The sequence below is a fragment of the Cavia porcellus genome, unplaced genomic scaffold (assembly GCF_034190915.1).
Source record: "Cavia porcellus strain 051 isolate PalLab524CR breed Dunkin Hartley unplaced genomic scaffold, mCavPor4.1 scaffold_49, whole genome shotgun sequence".
NCBI classification, from domain to species: Eukaryota; Metazoa; Chordata; class Mammalia; order Rodentia; family Caviidae; genus Cavia; species Cavia porcellus.
This window is the reverse complement of record NW_026947532.1, coordinates 2,127,925-2,144,384: the sequence shown is the minus strand read 5'-3', so window position 1 is coordinate 2,144,384 and position 16,460 is coordinate 2,127,925. Positions and strand designations below refer to the sequence as shown.

The following is a 16,460-nucleotide window of genomic DNA, read 5'->3' as shown; positions in this document are numbered from 1 at the left end:
CCCCAGCCATGGGTGAGCTCCTCCCTGCGCCTTCCTCTCTGCACTCCACAGTCAGCATGTGTTCCAACCTCGAGAGACAAAGGGCCCCCACAGAGGAGCATTCCAAATGAACCCTTGGCAGACAGACAGACAGGCAGGCAGACATCACACAGCTATGCTGGAAAGGAATACAAAGGGCACCACTTGCACATTGCAGGATTCCACCTCCCACTGAAGATCACCTCCCCCCCACAGAAACCTGCTCCCTCCAGCACTGCACCCCACTCCACTAGAACTCCTCTGGGCTGGAACCTGCAGCCGGGCTGGAACCTGCAACCAGGCTGGTGCCCTGGGACTTCTTGGCTGTGACTGATCCTCGGAGACGTCACTGAGGGCACCACAAGCAAGATGTTCTTCTTTCCCTCCAGGTGCCCTGGGCACTTTGTGGTGGCTCCCTGAGTGGCACCTGAGGTTTGAGGCACCGAATCCTGAACCCTCCTGGCCGACACACAAAGAGCGGTCCAGTGTGACACTGCTGGGAATGCAGGGCCGTTGTGTGGCATTTGCTGAGGCCCTGAGGCAAAGCGCTTCCCACACAGACCCCAGCTGGGGCTTCCTCTGTCTGTGATGGGTGAGGAGGCCAGGCAATGACATCTGGTTTTTCACCCGCACTCCGTGCAGGTGGGGTTCCAGACCACATGCAGGGGCCTCGGTGGGTGAGTGTCACACCTATCCTCTGCACACCCTTTCACACCCAGGTGGCCAGCTGGCTGGCTGTTCCCCTTCTGTCCTGCTGGCTACTATGTGGCCCTTGCCCTGGAATTTGGGCTGGACATCGTAATTTGAACCCACAGAACACAGTGAAGTCACTACGATGCCACTTCCGTGATGAGGTCACAAGGACCATGCTTCAGCCCCACTGGCTGATTCCTTTTCATGGTTGTGATGAGACGCAGGCTGCTGGAGAGGCCATGGGACAAGGGACAGAGGGTGGTACTGAGTCCCCAGAACCCAAACACCTAAAAATGGAGAGTGCCGTGCAGGAGAGCTCGGAAGCAGAACTACCTGAGTGGACCTTCCGGATGAGACCACAACCTGGCCACACCTTGACCGTGGCACTGAGAGGGGCCCTGAGCAAGGGACCAGCCTAGATGTTTCTGGATTCCTGGCCCCTGGAGGCTGGAAGATGATATGCATGTGTTGTCTGGAGCCCCTAGATTCTAGAGAAACAATGCCAACACTGAAGCAGGGGACTCCCCATTTTGGGAAGTCTTTTAAGTGGTCTTGACCCTTAAGGAGTTCTCAGCCTGGTGGCTTCTAGTTTAGAAAGAACTGAGGAAATCCCAAAGGGTTGTGAGATCCTTGCACTGTTGAACATGTAAGTTCTTAACATACGCTTGGGGACCACACTTCTCCCAGACCGGCGTCAATACAGGAGGAAGCCAGATGCTTTTGTGTAAGATGGGTGTGAGGCTTTTGTTGTGTATTTACTCTCAGGGTACAGCTGAAAAATGATTTCCTGGCTGAGGCACAAAACAGAGCCTGGGCCTGAGAGAGGCCCCACCAGCATGGCACCAAGCAGTGTGGCACCAGCCACGTCCAGGAGCAGTGGCATGGCCAGCAGGTCCTAGGGTGAGCTCCCCTCAACCCACAGTGACCTGTAGCACGATTGAGGGAAATGCATTCTGTTTAAGCCACTGATAACTGGGATCCATCTTGCAGGTAAAATGGACAGTGCTTCTCAGAGTGGGTCCCATGGGGATGGGCACCCAGAAGTGCATGTTCCCAGACCCCACCCATACCTTGGTAGAATGAGCCCACTACCCAGACGAGGTTGCATTGGAAATGCTGCCCACACAGACAGTCCTGGGTTGTAAAGGGCTTGGCTCTGGAAAGGGGGCATCCTCGCCAACAGGGACAACCTGCTGCTCACTCGCCAACTGTCATCTGCGCCTCTCTGGGGACAGACGATGAGCCAGTGCCTCTCAGCCCCAGGAGGAGGAGCTCAGGGGTGGAATGGCAGCCACACTTGCTGGCTGGTCCCTCCCAGCCACCCCTGCCGTGGCCTCCGAGCACCTCTGTGCAGAGCCATCGTGGAAGGTGGCCCACAGACTCAGGACTGTGGGCCAGGGAACAGGAACAGTGACAATGTCTCAGTAGTTTAAAGCTCACATCCAGAGACCCAGGAGGGAGTCATTCACTTAGACAGGAAGCGACCTGTGTCACCTACGCACAAGCTCATTGGCTGAGACAAGCCATACCCCTATACCCTCACTGGCTGCCAGACACTGACCCTGCCATACAGCAGGCAGGAAGGATGTCACCTGGGGACACCTCCCCAGGGCACAACTGTCCAGGGTGGGAAGTGAGTCCAGCATGTGTCAAGGCCTAAGAGCTGGTGACACTCAGCCAGCTATAGACAGACCCCTTCCGGCAGCTTAAGGCGGCACATCCCTGCCATGATGCCAGAGTGCGTGGGGTCCCAGGACAGTGCTCGATCACACATGGGTCTCATGTGGTGGAGGAGCCTGGTCACACTGAAGAAGACAGCCAGTCACATCTGTTGACGGTGGAAACAGTGAACTCAATTTATTGAAAAACGATTACAATGAGCCTCTGTTACACAGATGTAAAATATTAAACACCCCTTTCGTGGTGTGACACTTCAAATGTGTGACACATCCACAGCTGTTCAGGACACAGACCATATGTCCTTTGGCACTGAATTTCAATGGGCCCAGTGGTCTAGAATCTTTATCATGTTTTCTGTTTCCCATTTTTTTCTTTTCACCCACATTTTCCCAATTATATATGGAGAAAAAAATAAAATTACACCACAAGACAGTCTGCAAATATAAGAGGTGGTTTTATTGCAATATACCGTAGCTAAAATGGTCTGGCGGGGGGGGGGCGGGGAACAGGACACATTTTGGACATCATCATGAATTACAACCACTTTGAGGGGACCCACAGAAAATGATGAAGAAAAGAACAAATCTGATGTGGTGAGGTGAAACAGAATCACATGACCTAGACAGAATCCACAGGCATCGCACGACAGTTCTCCCATATGGCTTTTCTCATGTGGAGAGGAGCCTGGCGCATGCTGGTGTCCTGGCTGCGAGAGTTTCCAGGCCAGGCTTTACTTTGGCAAGAGAGCGACTTATTTTGGGGGAGATGTGGTGAGTCGGCCTTCAGGCGGTGTGAGTCCCGGGGTGCTGTGCTGTGGTTTCCTGAGCTGCAGCGTTCTGTGGGGGGTCAGCCCACTCCCCAGCATTGTGTCCCCATGGTGGAGGCAGGGGCATGGCAGGAGGGCACATTTCACAGTACAGGGACTGCTGGGGTCCGCTGTCCACATGGTGGTCCCTCACCCAGAATAGCGAGGATGAGGGCAAGGCCCAGTGGGAACCGTACCAGCCTGAGCTTGAGTGGCCGATGCCAGCGCCCCGAGCATCTTCGGGTAGAAACTCAATTGCCTCTGTGGAAAAGAAGCACTGTCCTGGCCCCAGAGCTGCCCAGGGTTCGCTGAATATTTCTCCATCTGTGTGCAAGGCAGTCCCTGGCCAAGACCATGCAGGGCCACCAAACAACTTCATTAGCTTCTAGAACACACAGAAGTCAGTATCACAAACACAACAGGAAGTCTTTATTTTGCACTTGTGTGTTTTTAGGTCAAGTCCACACAACCCAGGGCTGATAACGGTCTCCAGAGCAGACGCCCCACCTTCAAGAAAGAGCACCCAGCAGCACTGGCACCCACTGGGTGGAGAGGTGACATCTCTATGCAGTCCCTGGCAAAGACTCAGCTCGAGGAGCCAATGCCCAGGCGAAGGAAGCCGGAAGGAGGAGGCACGGCCAGGGGCCCCCAGCGCTGCCTTCTACAAGATCTTCAGACATAGCACCACAAAAGAGAAGTGTAAAAAATCAGCACCAAGTTTCACTTAATTATCATCTACACAAAACACGGTTCGTTGCCCGGGCTCTGCAGGAAGGAAAATGGAAAAAGGAAGCAATCGGAATGAACAGAAGCCTGCACCTTAATCTCAGTGCATGAAAGAAAAAGCAGGATGTTAGATTGTTTTCCTTCCCCATAAGGAAAAAAAAGTCCAGATCTAATAATAATAAGAGGAAAAACTGGCCTGGAAAAGGGTCTGGCACCTTCTTTTTCTTGGGCAGCTTGGAGGCTTCTCGCTGACCTGGGCAAATTTGCAATTCACTGCGTATTCTCTAGGGCGGGGCGACTTCCTACTTCTAGAGAACCAGATGGGACCCAGGAAGGACGCTGCAGCCCACCTTCCCAGTCTCCCGGCGGGCCTGATACCGAGTCTCCACGCACGATTGAGAGTCAGGCACACTTAACATTTATAACAATACAATACAAATATTTACTTAAAACTCACAAAAACATAAGCACCTTTAATCCATCGGAAAGGCACATGTGGAATGACATTTGGCCTCTACATGGATCGTGTTGAGGGTTTTTAAAAACAGAGGCGTTGGCGACCTTTACGAGGCTGGCCTTGGCACATTTTTTGAAGGTCAGGGGAAAGGAAATATGCATCTTCAAGTTGAATTTAAAAAAAAATGATATCCAAATCCTGCCGCCCCAGCCCCACCCCCTGCCAACTGTCCGCGATGCGGTCCATCCGTGGAACAGGCCAGTGAGGGGCCAGGGCGGTGCCGCCTCCCTCCCTGGGCGGGCGCGTGGTATAGACGGAACGTGTTCGTGGCCGAGGCTGTGAGCAGCTAGGTCATGTGATTCGGCTCCGGTGGGGTCGCGGCTCTCTCCCCGGCTGCTTTTGGGGTGCTCTGGTCTGGCACCGCACGGTGCTGGGTGGGGCGCAGATGAAGTGGAGCGGGAGGGGTATGAGAAACCTTCGCTGTCTGGGGTGAGGACACTTGTACGGACACTCACAAAGGGCATGCTGAGGTCACGAGGTTGCTCGGGGAACCAGAGTGCTGCGGGTGGCTCCTAGCCCATGAAGCAAGCCTGCCCCACTTCAAATCCAAATTTCTGTGATGCGTCGCCGAAGTCATTGAACATGATGTCCACGATGGGGACCTGCTCCACTTTGGGGGTGTCTATCTCCAGCACCGTCTTCTGGTAGCCTTTCTTGGTCTGGGAAGAAGGAGACAGGCGGATGTGGTTAAGATCCTGGGCCAGTCACTGCCATGACCAGCTTGGATTCCCAGCATTGGGCTTGGGGTCACCTCCCCTTCCTGCCCCACCCACACATTCCAAGCCACATGAGCAGCATCTTGGCCTCATGCACGTGGCATGCATTGGAGGAATCACCGCCGGCTGACAGTGTTTGAACTCTCAGGGGGATCCAAAGACACCAGCGCAGTCCCAGAGGAGCATGGGAGCAGCCTTGGAAGCACCCCCCTCCAAGGGGGTTCCTATGGAGCCCCCATACCCTGGCCCAGGGCAACTGTCAGGGTTTACATCTAGACCACAGCCAGGAGCCTTTGCCCCTATGCACACCTTCTAAAGGTGATTGGATCACCAGAGCCCTAGGCTGGCTGTTAGGAGGCGGGGCCTGGTAGGAGGTGGTCGCTGAGGGCATGGCCTAGTAGCTGGGGTTCACCTCCTCTCAGGCCCTCCCTGCCTCTTTCCTGTCTGCCAAGCCTCAGTAGCTCTCCTCTGTCCAGGCGCTTGGCCAGAGACTGAAACTTCTAAAACAGGAGACAAAACGAACCTCTCACTAAAGTTGGGGGCATCTGAATTATGTCCCAGAGATAGGAAAGTGCCTAAGATAACAGCCGTGCTGGGGTAGCTATGAAACCAAGATCAAAACAAGGGGCCCCTCATTCCAGGTGGAGAGTTACAAGGTGTCACAGCAGAGCGCTGAACTGAGTGCAGGTCTTTGCCATGGCCCTGGCGACTTAGGCAGGGCAGGGGAGGTGCTACCTTCCCAGTGCAGGGAGGCTGAGTGCCTACACACTGGTCCTTCAAGGAGTCCTGGGCAGGCTGAGGCCTACAGCCAGTGAGCGGCCTGCTCGGCAGTTGGCACTCATCCCTTAAGGAGGCCAGCATGGCCCCAGGAGACTGGATGCAGTCCCTCTGAGCACAGGCTGACTTCTGGAGAGGCTCCTCCCCCTTGGGATCCAGGTCCCAGACCCAGGGAGGGAGGCCCACCATTGCTCCTGTCCCCAAAGCCACCTCAATCCAGCTCCAAGTCTTTGGAACACAGAGCGACACGTCTGACCCAGCCCTGCCATCTGGTCAACTTCTTGAGACAAGGGTACCGGAAGTCCACATCGCTCCCTTGGGACACCCACGGCCCACAAGTCCTGGACAGTGGCTTTTACTGCCTTGAACTGAAACCAGATTTACACTGTGAGCCAGGACCAAGCAGCACAGGTCTCGCACCCCATCCCCGCAGAGGCCCTTGAGGCAAGTTGCAAGGGTTCCCTCCGATGGGTAACATGGCTGGGGTGTAGCTGGCAGAAGGTCCCACGTGACTGTGCAGCCGGTCCTGACTGCCCATTCAAGTCTCCGGCTGGAGGAGTCACAGACCTTGGGGCCTGCCCCTACCCAGTGGGCTGAACCTGCTCCTCAGTACACACTGGAACCCTGACCCAAGGGTGACAGCAGAGGCCCTCAGAGCAGAGGCTACAGGAACCAGCAGTGCTCTCACAAAGCGACCCTCATAGGACGGGGGTCCTTGGGGCCGTTACAGTGCGGGGCCCCCACCCGCCCTGGGGACTTGGCTGCTGAGTTTGAGGGTGGGGTGCAGAACCAGTGCTCTTAGAAGGCTGTGGTCTCCGGCCAGGCTGCTCTTTCTTGGCCAGCTGGTGGCCTTTGAGAAAGGCCTTGGGAGGACCCTGCTGTGTGGTGGCCCGGCACTTTGACAGCACAGATGCTGAGAGTCCCAAAGCCTGCTGAGCATCCCAGGCAGGCCCTGCAGACTCTAAGAGGCCCCTCTGCCTGCTGGGTCCACCCCAGTGCGTGGCCATAGCACTCCATGCCCAGGGAGAGGGAAGCAGGACAACTGGCCATGCCTGCAGCTGCGCACAGCATCTGCCAAGGGTCCTCCAGCTACCTTTGGGGCACAGGGCCCCCCACGGCCGCCAGGACAGAGAGGAAGAGCCAGACACCGTATGCCATCTAATCACCGCTTCCTTCTCTGCTCCTCCTCTGGCCCCAGCCGGGTGGCCCTGGCCAGGGTGCAGTGCCCTGACCCTTACCCTGGGATGGGGAGCCGCAGGCCTCATGGCTGCAGCAGTGGCAGCCTCTCCCCTATCCAGGCCGGGCAGCCCGTGCTGAGCCAGCAGGTGGCACCACCAGGTTTACAGGGCCCCTCCGCTCCAATTACCAGAGCACTAGGAGAGGGGCGAACGTGAAGCGGGCCCAGCCTGTGGCTGTATCACCCTCTTATTCCAGAAGCATAAATAACCATTATCAGTCCTCAACGGCCCCCCAGGCGCACACAAAGCTGTGCAAACAGCGGGATTTATGAGCAGCTGCCCTGGCCTTCTTTCCTGTGATTTGTGCCCCCGCAGGGCCGGCCATGCAGCAGCGCTGTCCATCAGGCCACCCGGCTGAAGGACCCCAGCCTGGCAACTCTAATTTCTTGAGCTGCTCTTGTGACATGAATCAAGCAGGCCTCATGTCACTGGCCTTCAAGTCCCCAAAGGGGCCTCAAGTGAAACAGGAAGGTCGTGACCTTTCCAAGTGAGGCAGGGCATTTGGGGCTTGAGGCAGGTGGCACTGCAGTCCAGGCCACACTGCTGCTGCCATCCCATGGCCCCACCTTCGCGTGCCCTCTGCCTGTCCCTTCCACCGAGCTTCTCCACCAGCAGGGCTGCTGTCCTGAGCTGTTATCCCTCCTCCTCTAAGTTTCGGGGAACTTTTTTCCCCAGAAGTAAAGATGGGAGGGAGTGGTCTCTCCTGGTCCCGTCAAGCATCCAGTCTGGATGTCCCCACCCTGTGCCTGGCTCTGCTTCCCAATGCTCAAAGGACCTCGATGGGGAGGGAACAGTGTGACTCAGGAGGCCTCTGGGCCAGCTCATACTGTGACAGTCCTGTGGCCACATGGACACCAGGAACCAGCAGCAGCCACGAGGGGCTGCCCAAGGGACAGGCCTGCAGCCCCAGGGGTCGGGCACGAGGCAGGGGGAAGTAGGTGGGGCTGTGAGCCTGGGCCGCAGGGAGGGCACAAGTCCGGGTGGATTCTCTCAGGGAAAAAGGAAGGGAATGGGGTCCCATGTCAGGGAGCTCAGCTCGGCTTCCTGGTGACCCCAACTCAGCTGCTAAGAGGCCACACCAGGGGCACATGTCTGAGGACCGCCACAGGACATGCCCAACCTCTATGACCAGGTGGGGTGCATTTAAGCTCACCCTGGTGGAAGGATGTGAGTGCCCCCAGGAGGGAACAACACAGGGGAGGCGCCCCGTGCAGCCGGAAGTGAGGCACAGACCCCCAGTAGGCAGCGTCAGGCACACTCACCGCGCAGCCGTCCACCAGGGCGCGGATGTAGGGGTTGTTGTCGTAGGACATCTCCTCATCGTTGGAGCCCAGGAAGCGCATGGCCTTGTCGTAGCTGCCTGTGGCGGCGTCCTGCCAGGCTACCGACTGGTAGCAGTGGTAGGTGATGTTCTGGTGGGCGGAGGCGCTGAGCAGCCTCAGAAAGGTCATCTGCACCACGCCCACGGGGTTGCCTTCCGCATCCATGTAGGACAGCTGTGGGCAGGGCAGGTGAGGGCTCAGTAGGGTGGGGACCCGGCTTTACCCAGCCCAAGGCGGCACATAGTTCTGGGGCGCTAGGGCTCAGGGGGACAGAGGACCACCTGCCACCACTGCCCACTGAGCCTGGAGAGGGCAGGGGCCTACGCCATGGCTGGCCAGCTCGATAAAAGCCTGCTGGATGCACAGATCACAGCTTCACAGTGCAACAGCCTGAAGTCTTCTGGGCCTGTGCCACCTGTGTCCCTGCAGCCACTCCTCCTGCCAACCTCCTCCCTTTCTGCCACCCGGGCATCTGCCAGCCTCAGGTGAGGCCACTTGTCCCACACACCAGGTCCAAATGCTCAGAACATGTTCAATGCACAAGCAACCACCCTGGAAATTCGCATTGCACTGAGACATCGGCCCTGCAACCCTGGTCTGGGTGCCAGGAGCGGGGCTGGGAGTGACACCCAGCTTCTCCCAGCAGGAACCCAAAAGGGAGGAGCAGGAGGATGTTCTCTGGGGCCTTGGGTGTCCATGGCCCTCCTTGCTCACCAGCCCTACCCACTTCTGTGGCCCCTGAGCTCCCGGGGCCCCCTCTCCAGGCGTGGATGATGCCTGCTTTCCAGCAGCACTCCCGACGCTGCCACCCTCTGTGCCAGGCCTGCTTTTGGGGAGGACATCGCTCCCCTGCCCCCACCCAGAAGCTGGTGTGCACCCCTCCTTTGTGGGTGCACCGAGCCTCCCCACGTCCCTCCACACCAGCACTGGTTGACACTCAAGGGTGCCTGCTGCCTCATGTGTGGCTTCTGCTGACCCATGAGAGCTATGAGGACACGGTGGGCATGTGTGCCCAGCGCCAGCCGAGGAAGGCACCAGGTAGGCATGGGAAGCTCTGTGACTCCTGGCCAGCTTTGGGGAGTGACCTGGGCCACCTGGGGTAATTGGCAGGAAGACAGGGCTGGGACCACGTGGACGGCTGGCTGGGATCACCAGACAGACACAGGGGCATCCGGGATTGTCTTTAGCGTGGCCGCTACTCTTCCTAGGTAGGATCAAGCAGCTGACCATCTTTGGATCAGACCTCTACTACTCTGCACGGGCAGCCAGGGCTCTGGCTCCATGACGCTCCCCAGAAGACCTCTCTCTCCACCAAAAGCCAGTGGTGGCATTGGGAAGGACAAGATGCCTCCAGCTGGATCCCAGCACTGGCCTGCTCTGCTCTGCCAGGCCTAGGCTGGCACAGGTATCCCAGGAGGTATGTCTCAGCTTTTGCAACTGTGATGCTTTCCAGAGCCCTGCACCCCATAGTGATGCAACTGGGCCTCAGGTCTTGTCCAGGAAGGGCTGGTGGCCAGCCGAGCCCATCCCACTGGGGTCCTGTGTCGGGGGATGAGACAGAAAGCCCAGTATCCAACACCAGAGGTGTCACCCAGGCAGCAACGCTGCTGTTGGCCCCTGAAAGGGACGTGAGACACTCAGGGTCCCTAGGTCCAGTGCTGGCGTGCAGGTGCATGTGCACAAGCAGGGATTGCCCTCAGCCACCACCTCAGTCAGCAAAATTAGAAAGCGCAGAGGGAGGGACAGAAGAAGGAGAGCAGGCCTGGGCCCCTCTCCCTGACACCAGTGCAGTGGGACATCCTGGGACCCCAAGGTATAAACAAACCCAACACCCTCACTGGCAGCAACGGTGGACCTTAGGGTCAGACCTGTGGAGAAAACCAAGTACCAACCAACATCCGGGCCATCGGTGCTCCTGGGGGGAAGGCGACTGACTCAAGAGAGGATACATGCAGGGAGGGGGCTGGACACAGAAGGACCTGAAGCCTGCTCGTGCCCTGGGTTGAAAGGGCCCCAGGAAGCCCTGGGCCCCACTACTGTGGTACCCCAGCCCTGGCAGCCAGCTCAGACCAAGACCAAGGCCTCCTGGCAGAGGCCTCTGTCCATTTCTCACCCACTATGATGCTCCAAGAGCCAGACATGAGCACCTGCACCCTGCACCAAGGCAGGGCCCCGTGTACCTCTGCTTCTATCACCTGCCTGGGACACAGGACACAGGGCGAGTGAGGGCGGCCATGTGGGCTGGCGACTGGACAGGCCAGTGCCCTCTCACTGCCCCAGATAGAGGAAGCCAGGCTTCAGTCAGGGAGGCTACCCCAGCAGCCCAGGCCACCATGATGGAGAGGCAGGCCCACCCAGTGCAGCTGCCACCTCCCTGGCTGGGGCAGCTTCATTCAATGGCTCCTTCTTCCCTGACCCCTAAGGCCCCATGTCCCCTTCCCATGTCCTCCCGAGAGCTGGCCCTTCAGGTTCCTTCTATGTGCCAGTGGCTCTGCTTTGAGGGCAGCACAGACAAGGTGGAGATGAGGGGAGGGCAAGCAGGGAGGAGGCAAGGACCGATGCCTGTGTCTACAGCAAGGGACAGTGGAGGAGCTCCGGGGCGGTGGCTGTGCACAGCAGGAGCTGGGTTGTGTGAGGGCTCACGCCAAGGTGGGTCAGCCCCGAGGCTAAGGGATGAGGACTTCAGAGGCAGAGACGGGGGCAAAAGCAGCTGGGAGCCACGGCTCTGAACCCTTGGGGGGACCTGGCCTCTGCGTCCTCCAGATGCGGGGGCTGGGAGAAAGTGACCATGGGTTGATGGCATTCAGCGTGATCCCCAGTGACCGAGGACCCTCAGGGGCAGGAAAAGGGGAAGGGTCTGAGCTCAGCAGCGGTCCTGGAACTGTCCCCAGAGTGAAATCTGTCCCTATGCCAGGCAGAGACCACAGAGCCTCTTGGTTTATTCCAGGAGAGGCCCAAATTGCTGCAGTGCTGGAGGTAAACACAATGGGCAGCCACTGCCATTGGCATAGCAGGACGAGGCCCAGACCGACGCCTGTCTCAGCACCGGCCAGAGGGATGCGCTGTCTACACAGCCAAGGAAGAAGACACAGGACAGCGGCCGGGCTGGCAGCCTCAGCCTGGCCCCTTAGCAGCACCCGGGGCACAAGTGGGAGGCGCCTGGAGAACACCTCTCCTTTGAGACAGGCACCTGCACCTGCCGGCTGCTGACGCTGCTGGCCTCCTGCCCGTGCTGCCCAGGACCTTGGTGCCCAAGCAGCTGGCAGTGCCAGCATGGGCAGTATGGCACCCTGGCCTGTTGCTGTGTCCGAGTGCAGCCGCAAGGCGGAGGGCGCAGGGGAGGTCCCCATGCTGGCTGAGCCCTGCTGTCACGCATCGTGGAGCGGTGTGGCCGGAGGGCAAGAGCAGGCGTGGCCCGGTGCCAGTGAAGAGTGGGCCATGCAGAGCCGAGAGCCAGGCTGAGCCGTAGCGGGCAGCGCTGGGCGGCCACTTACCAGGGAGCCGCGCTTGTACTGACTATACCAGGTAGAGGGCCGCTCTTTGGGCCAGCGGGCCATTTTACTCTGCAAGATAGGAGACGGGCGCATTTAAAGTGACAACGAGGGGAAGGAGGGGCCGCCTTACCAGTTTACCACGCTTGAATTCACTGAACCAGGAACCCGGGTTTTCTTTGGGCCAAGAAGTGATCCTGGCCTACCCACGGCGCAGGCGTGGTGGGAGGGAGAGAAACAGAAAAGTAGAGGGTTACTTCCCCGGCCTCCACCCAGACACCACGCCCCTGGGTCCCTGCGTCCTGCCAAGGTGCCGCTGCTTTCCAGAGACAAAGACCAGAGGGCACCTTGGGCTGACGACAGCTCCTGGTCCTCCCAGAGCCAGGCCAGGTGACCGAGGCACAACAGGGCCCCACGGGAGGTGAGGACAGGTGCTGGCGAGGGCTCCATGATGAAGGTGACAAGCTAAGGGCTGTGTGACTCCTCTCACCTGGTCTTCACTACCCAGGGGCATGGCGCATGCCCCATGGTCTCCAGCTGCTCTATGTGTGTGTGCACACACGTGTGTGTGTGTGTGCACGCGTGTGTGAGCAAAGCTGCTCTGACATGACAAGGAAGCAAAGGCTCCTCCCACAAAGCATGTTGGAATTAAGGACCCAGCTGACTCCCTGTCACAGGGACAGCCTCTGTCCTCCGCGTCCCTCCTGGGACTTGTTCCACTCTGCAGCAGTGAGCTGCATGGGTTCAGAGATGCTGGGGACAGAGAGGGCAGTATCTGAGCAAGGCTCTTCCCCTGCTGGGCCCTGTGCATGCGCTGCAGGGGCGGGGCGGGGGTGAGAGTCCTTGGGGTCCGCTGGGCCCCAACTGGCCTGGGTAGGGCCTACAGGGACCTCTGTTTGGGAACCAGGCCCAAGGGGCTCATGGGAGGAGGCAGAGTCTGAATCCTCATCTGCTGAGCCGGGCCACCCCCTCAGAGCTGGGCAGGTGCCTAGAGTCAGGAGGAAGAGGAGCCAGCTGGATGCCCACCAGAGCCTCCATCCTCCCATCCCAGATCTGCCACTTTCAGGGCCACACTGGGCTCATGTCAGGATGATGCCCCCTAGGTCAGGCAGCAACACATGCAGGCTTTACCATCTCTGTGAAGCTCCCAGGAGGCCTGAAGCCCAGTGCCACCAGAGAGCAGCTCCATTCACCCTGGGCTGAGGGCCTGAGCCAGCCTGCAGGCACCCAGCTGGTCCGGGAGGAGCCGGGAGCCAGGTGTGTGTGGTGGGGGCACTTTAGACCCCTGGCTCAGTACTGTGAATGCCAGCAATGGCCCCCCAGGAAAGCCCTGGGTTAGGGGTCTGTGCCAAGAATCCTCTTGCAGGGGGCCACCTGCAGAGCAGTGACCAGAGGGAGAGAACTGTCTTTTCTGGCTGAGTTCTGTTCTGGGCATGCAGAGCAGAGCGGTGGAAGGACAGAAGGATGAGACTCTGGGCCTGAAGTCAGAAGAGCTTTCAAGGCAGACACTGTCAGGCTGGGGATGGGACGGATCTGGGTGCAGGAGCTGCTCTGACCCAAGGAGGTTCTGGTGCTTACTGGATTTACAGTGTGATTCAGGGGCCAGGGGGACTCAGACCCCCAGGAGGAAAGCACTGCTCTCTCTCTCTCCCTGGTGGGAAACTGTCCCTTGGATAATAGGCTACCAAGATGCTGCAACTGGATGCTGGCCATAGGCAGGATCCTGTGTGACCCCCAGAAACAGCCAGGGCCCTGACAGTCACCAGCCACATGTGAGGGGTATTTGGGCTGAGAGAGGGTTTGCCTGCACACTTCAACTGGAGTCTCAGTCAACTTCTCAGATAGTGACAGGGAAACCCTGTTTTCATGCCCTGACCTGGGACGCACTTGCCACACACATGGCCACCTGCATACTTACCTGCACACCCTCACACCCCGGCTGCGTGAGCAGATCCCCAGCTCAGCACTGGGGCCGGGAAGGCCAATGCTGTGCTTAGGTACCACTGCTTGAGACCCCTTCGAGTCCCAGCCCAGCTCCTCCACAAATTCTTTACTCAGTAAGCTCAAAGACCACATGGGGTACTCAGGAGCCTCGAGCAAATCCTGGGGTAGGAGCTGCACTGAGAATTTAGCTCAGGGGCACAAGCACCTGCCTGGCAAGCTCGAGGTTGTGAATCTGATTCCCCGCCCTGCAAAAGAATTCTGACTCACAGCAGCTGTCAGGAAGTGCCTTTGGGTCACTTCTTTAACCTTCTGGAGGCTCTGGGTCAGTCCCAGCCCAGGAGAAGAGCTGCACTCCAGGGAGAGGTCGTCGGCCCAGAGCTGGGAGACCTCGGTGGGGAGGTTGGCGGTGACATCGAGCAGCACTGCCATTGTCCCCTACACAACCTAGGCCCCGTTCCCAGGGCTCCCTAGCTCTGCTCGTCTTCACCAAAGCAGGCTCTCACGGTGAAAATCGTCAGTGCCTGGCTTTCAGCCTTGATCAAAGCTGTGGACATAGGAGACACAGGCGCTGGCCTGGGCCTATTGGAGGCGGAGATTCCAAGGATACTCACCCCCTCAGACTTCTTGTCGGGGAAGACACAGGTTGCCCCTCCGGCCGTGAAGTTGCAGAAAACTTTGAAGGAGTCCCGGGAGCAGCCCTGGTTGGGGTCCACCCAGTATTCACCTGTGTGGCAGAGGCAGGGGGCTGGTGAGACACCAATCCCAGCTGGCTCAGAGCTGGAGACCAGCAGGGCCCATCGGGGGTAAGGGGTACGGACAGACCCATAAACACAGCCACGGCCTGGAGCAGCTGGGATGGAGTCTGGGGATCAGGGCAGGGTGGGGACGGAAGCCCATGCATCTGGGGTCCAGGTCCACTAGAATCACGACAAGCCAGGCAGGTGCTTGTGCCCCTGAGCTAAACATCCATCCCTGCCTGAATTTCCAGGGCAGCTTCTACCCCCGGATTTGCTTGAGGCTTCTGAGCACCCCATGTGGTCTTCGAGCTTACTGAGTAAAGAATTTGTGGGAATGAGCTGAACTGGGATTCACAGGGGTCTCAAGCAGTGGCACCTAAGCACAGCAGTGGCCTTCCCAGCCCCAGCGCTGAACTGGAGATCTGCTCATGTGGCTGGGGGTATGAGGGTGTGCAGGCGAGTGTGCAGGTGGCTGTGCTGTAATGCGATTTTGTTCCCCAGGAGTCTGGCTGGAGCACTGGGACAGCCGGTCTGAGCGCACCATGTGGTGGTTCAGCATCTAAAGCATCCAACGTGGAACCTGACATGGCCCTCACCGGGCTGCCCAAGTGCCAGGCTAAGGGCATTTTACATCCCATCCCTTTGCCTCCACCCTCCCTCCACGGCAGCTCCCGTTCCTATCTCACCGGTCAGGGGCAGGGACCAGGCAGGCACGGCTAAGGTGAGACCAGGTCTGCTTGGCCTCAAAGCTGGCCTCTCTACTGGCCTCCTCTGACCATGTGCTGCTATACCTCCATGGGTCCTGGGGACAGTCCGTGCACCCCCCCGCCCATGGGGCAGTGGAGGAAAGGGGCCGCACTGCCCACCCAGCCCCAGCACAGTGTGGGTGGCCACATTCCTCACCATCGGGGAAGTCGGGGTGGCAGAGCTGCAGGTCCTTGCAGGTACGCGCAGGGTTCTGCTGCGTGCCCAGTGGCCGCTTCATCTGCTCAATCTCCAGCTTCAGTGAGTTGAGTGAGCCAAAGATCTCCTCCATACCGTCTGCATAGTCCATGTAGCTCTCACCTGCCGCATCATCCAGCAGCTGGCTGGCGTCGATGTTTCTCCGTGTGCGCGAGGCCTGGATAGGCAGGGGCTGGATGACCTCGCCAGGAGGGCCCTGGGTGCGGGAGGGGCAGCGGTGGGTGGGACAGGCCACAGCTGGAGGCCTTCCCTATACCTCGTCCATCCTTCTGGCCTTAGCTGGGCCAAAGACTACGCCTTGGGGGATGACCACAGCCCTCCTCTGGACTCTGCCGCTCAGCTGGGGCTGAACCCAGTGGAGCTACACAAATGCTTCTGACACAAGATGGGGCTCTCTCCCAGATGCTCCATAGCAGCAAGGAGGGTTCCAGAAGTTGCAAGACCACGGGGGTATCCTAGGGGGTGCTCACTGCACCCCAGCTTACCATCATCCTGCACCTTGGGACTTAGCTACTGCTTCCACCTCCAACACCCATGTACACACACATACATGCACATATGTGTGTGTGGTACACACACACACACATATACACATTTGCACATAAACATATATGCAAATAGGTATAGATACATGCACACACATATGCATGCACACACAAATGTCTGTGTCTGAAACACACAGACAAGCAAACACACAAATACGCACGCATGCATGCATACTCATACAAATACACGCACTCACACATCTTCATGTACACACACATGCGGCAGACACACATGCACACACACTCGTGCACATGTTCTATCCATCTCCTTCCCAGCTATGATTCCTG

At 58.5% G+C, this 16,460-nt stretch overlaps 1 protein-coding gene across 2 annotated transcripts in view; it reads right to left on the bottom strand.

Moving 5' to 3' along the window:
- Positions 1-2,542: 2,542 nt before the first annotated feature.
- The window catches only part of Col5a1 (collagen type V alpha 1 chain), a 119,333-nt gene continuing 105,415 nt past the window's right edge, over positions 2,543-16,460 (bottom strand). The window contains exons 62-66 of one of the 2 annotated variants that reach the window (XM_063244181.1): positions 15,568-15,823; positions 14,539-14,651; positions 12,117-12,185; positions 8,433-8,666; positions 2,543-5,098 (exon numbers count right to left, since the gene is read on the bottom strand). In XM_063244181.1, coding sequence (XP_063100251.1) covers positions 4,952-5,098; positions 8,433-8,666; positions 12,117-12,185; positions 14,539-14,651; positions 15,568-15,823 — 819 coding nt within the window. In that variant the 3' untranslated portion in view covers positions 2,543-4,951. Of the gene's footprint in view, positions 5,099-8,432; positions 8,667-11,986; positions 12,056-12,116; positions 12,186-14,538; positions 14,652-15,567; positions 15,824-16,460 lie in introns of both variants that reach the window. The other variant, XM_013153252.2, reaches the window with a different exon arrangement.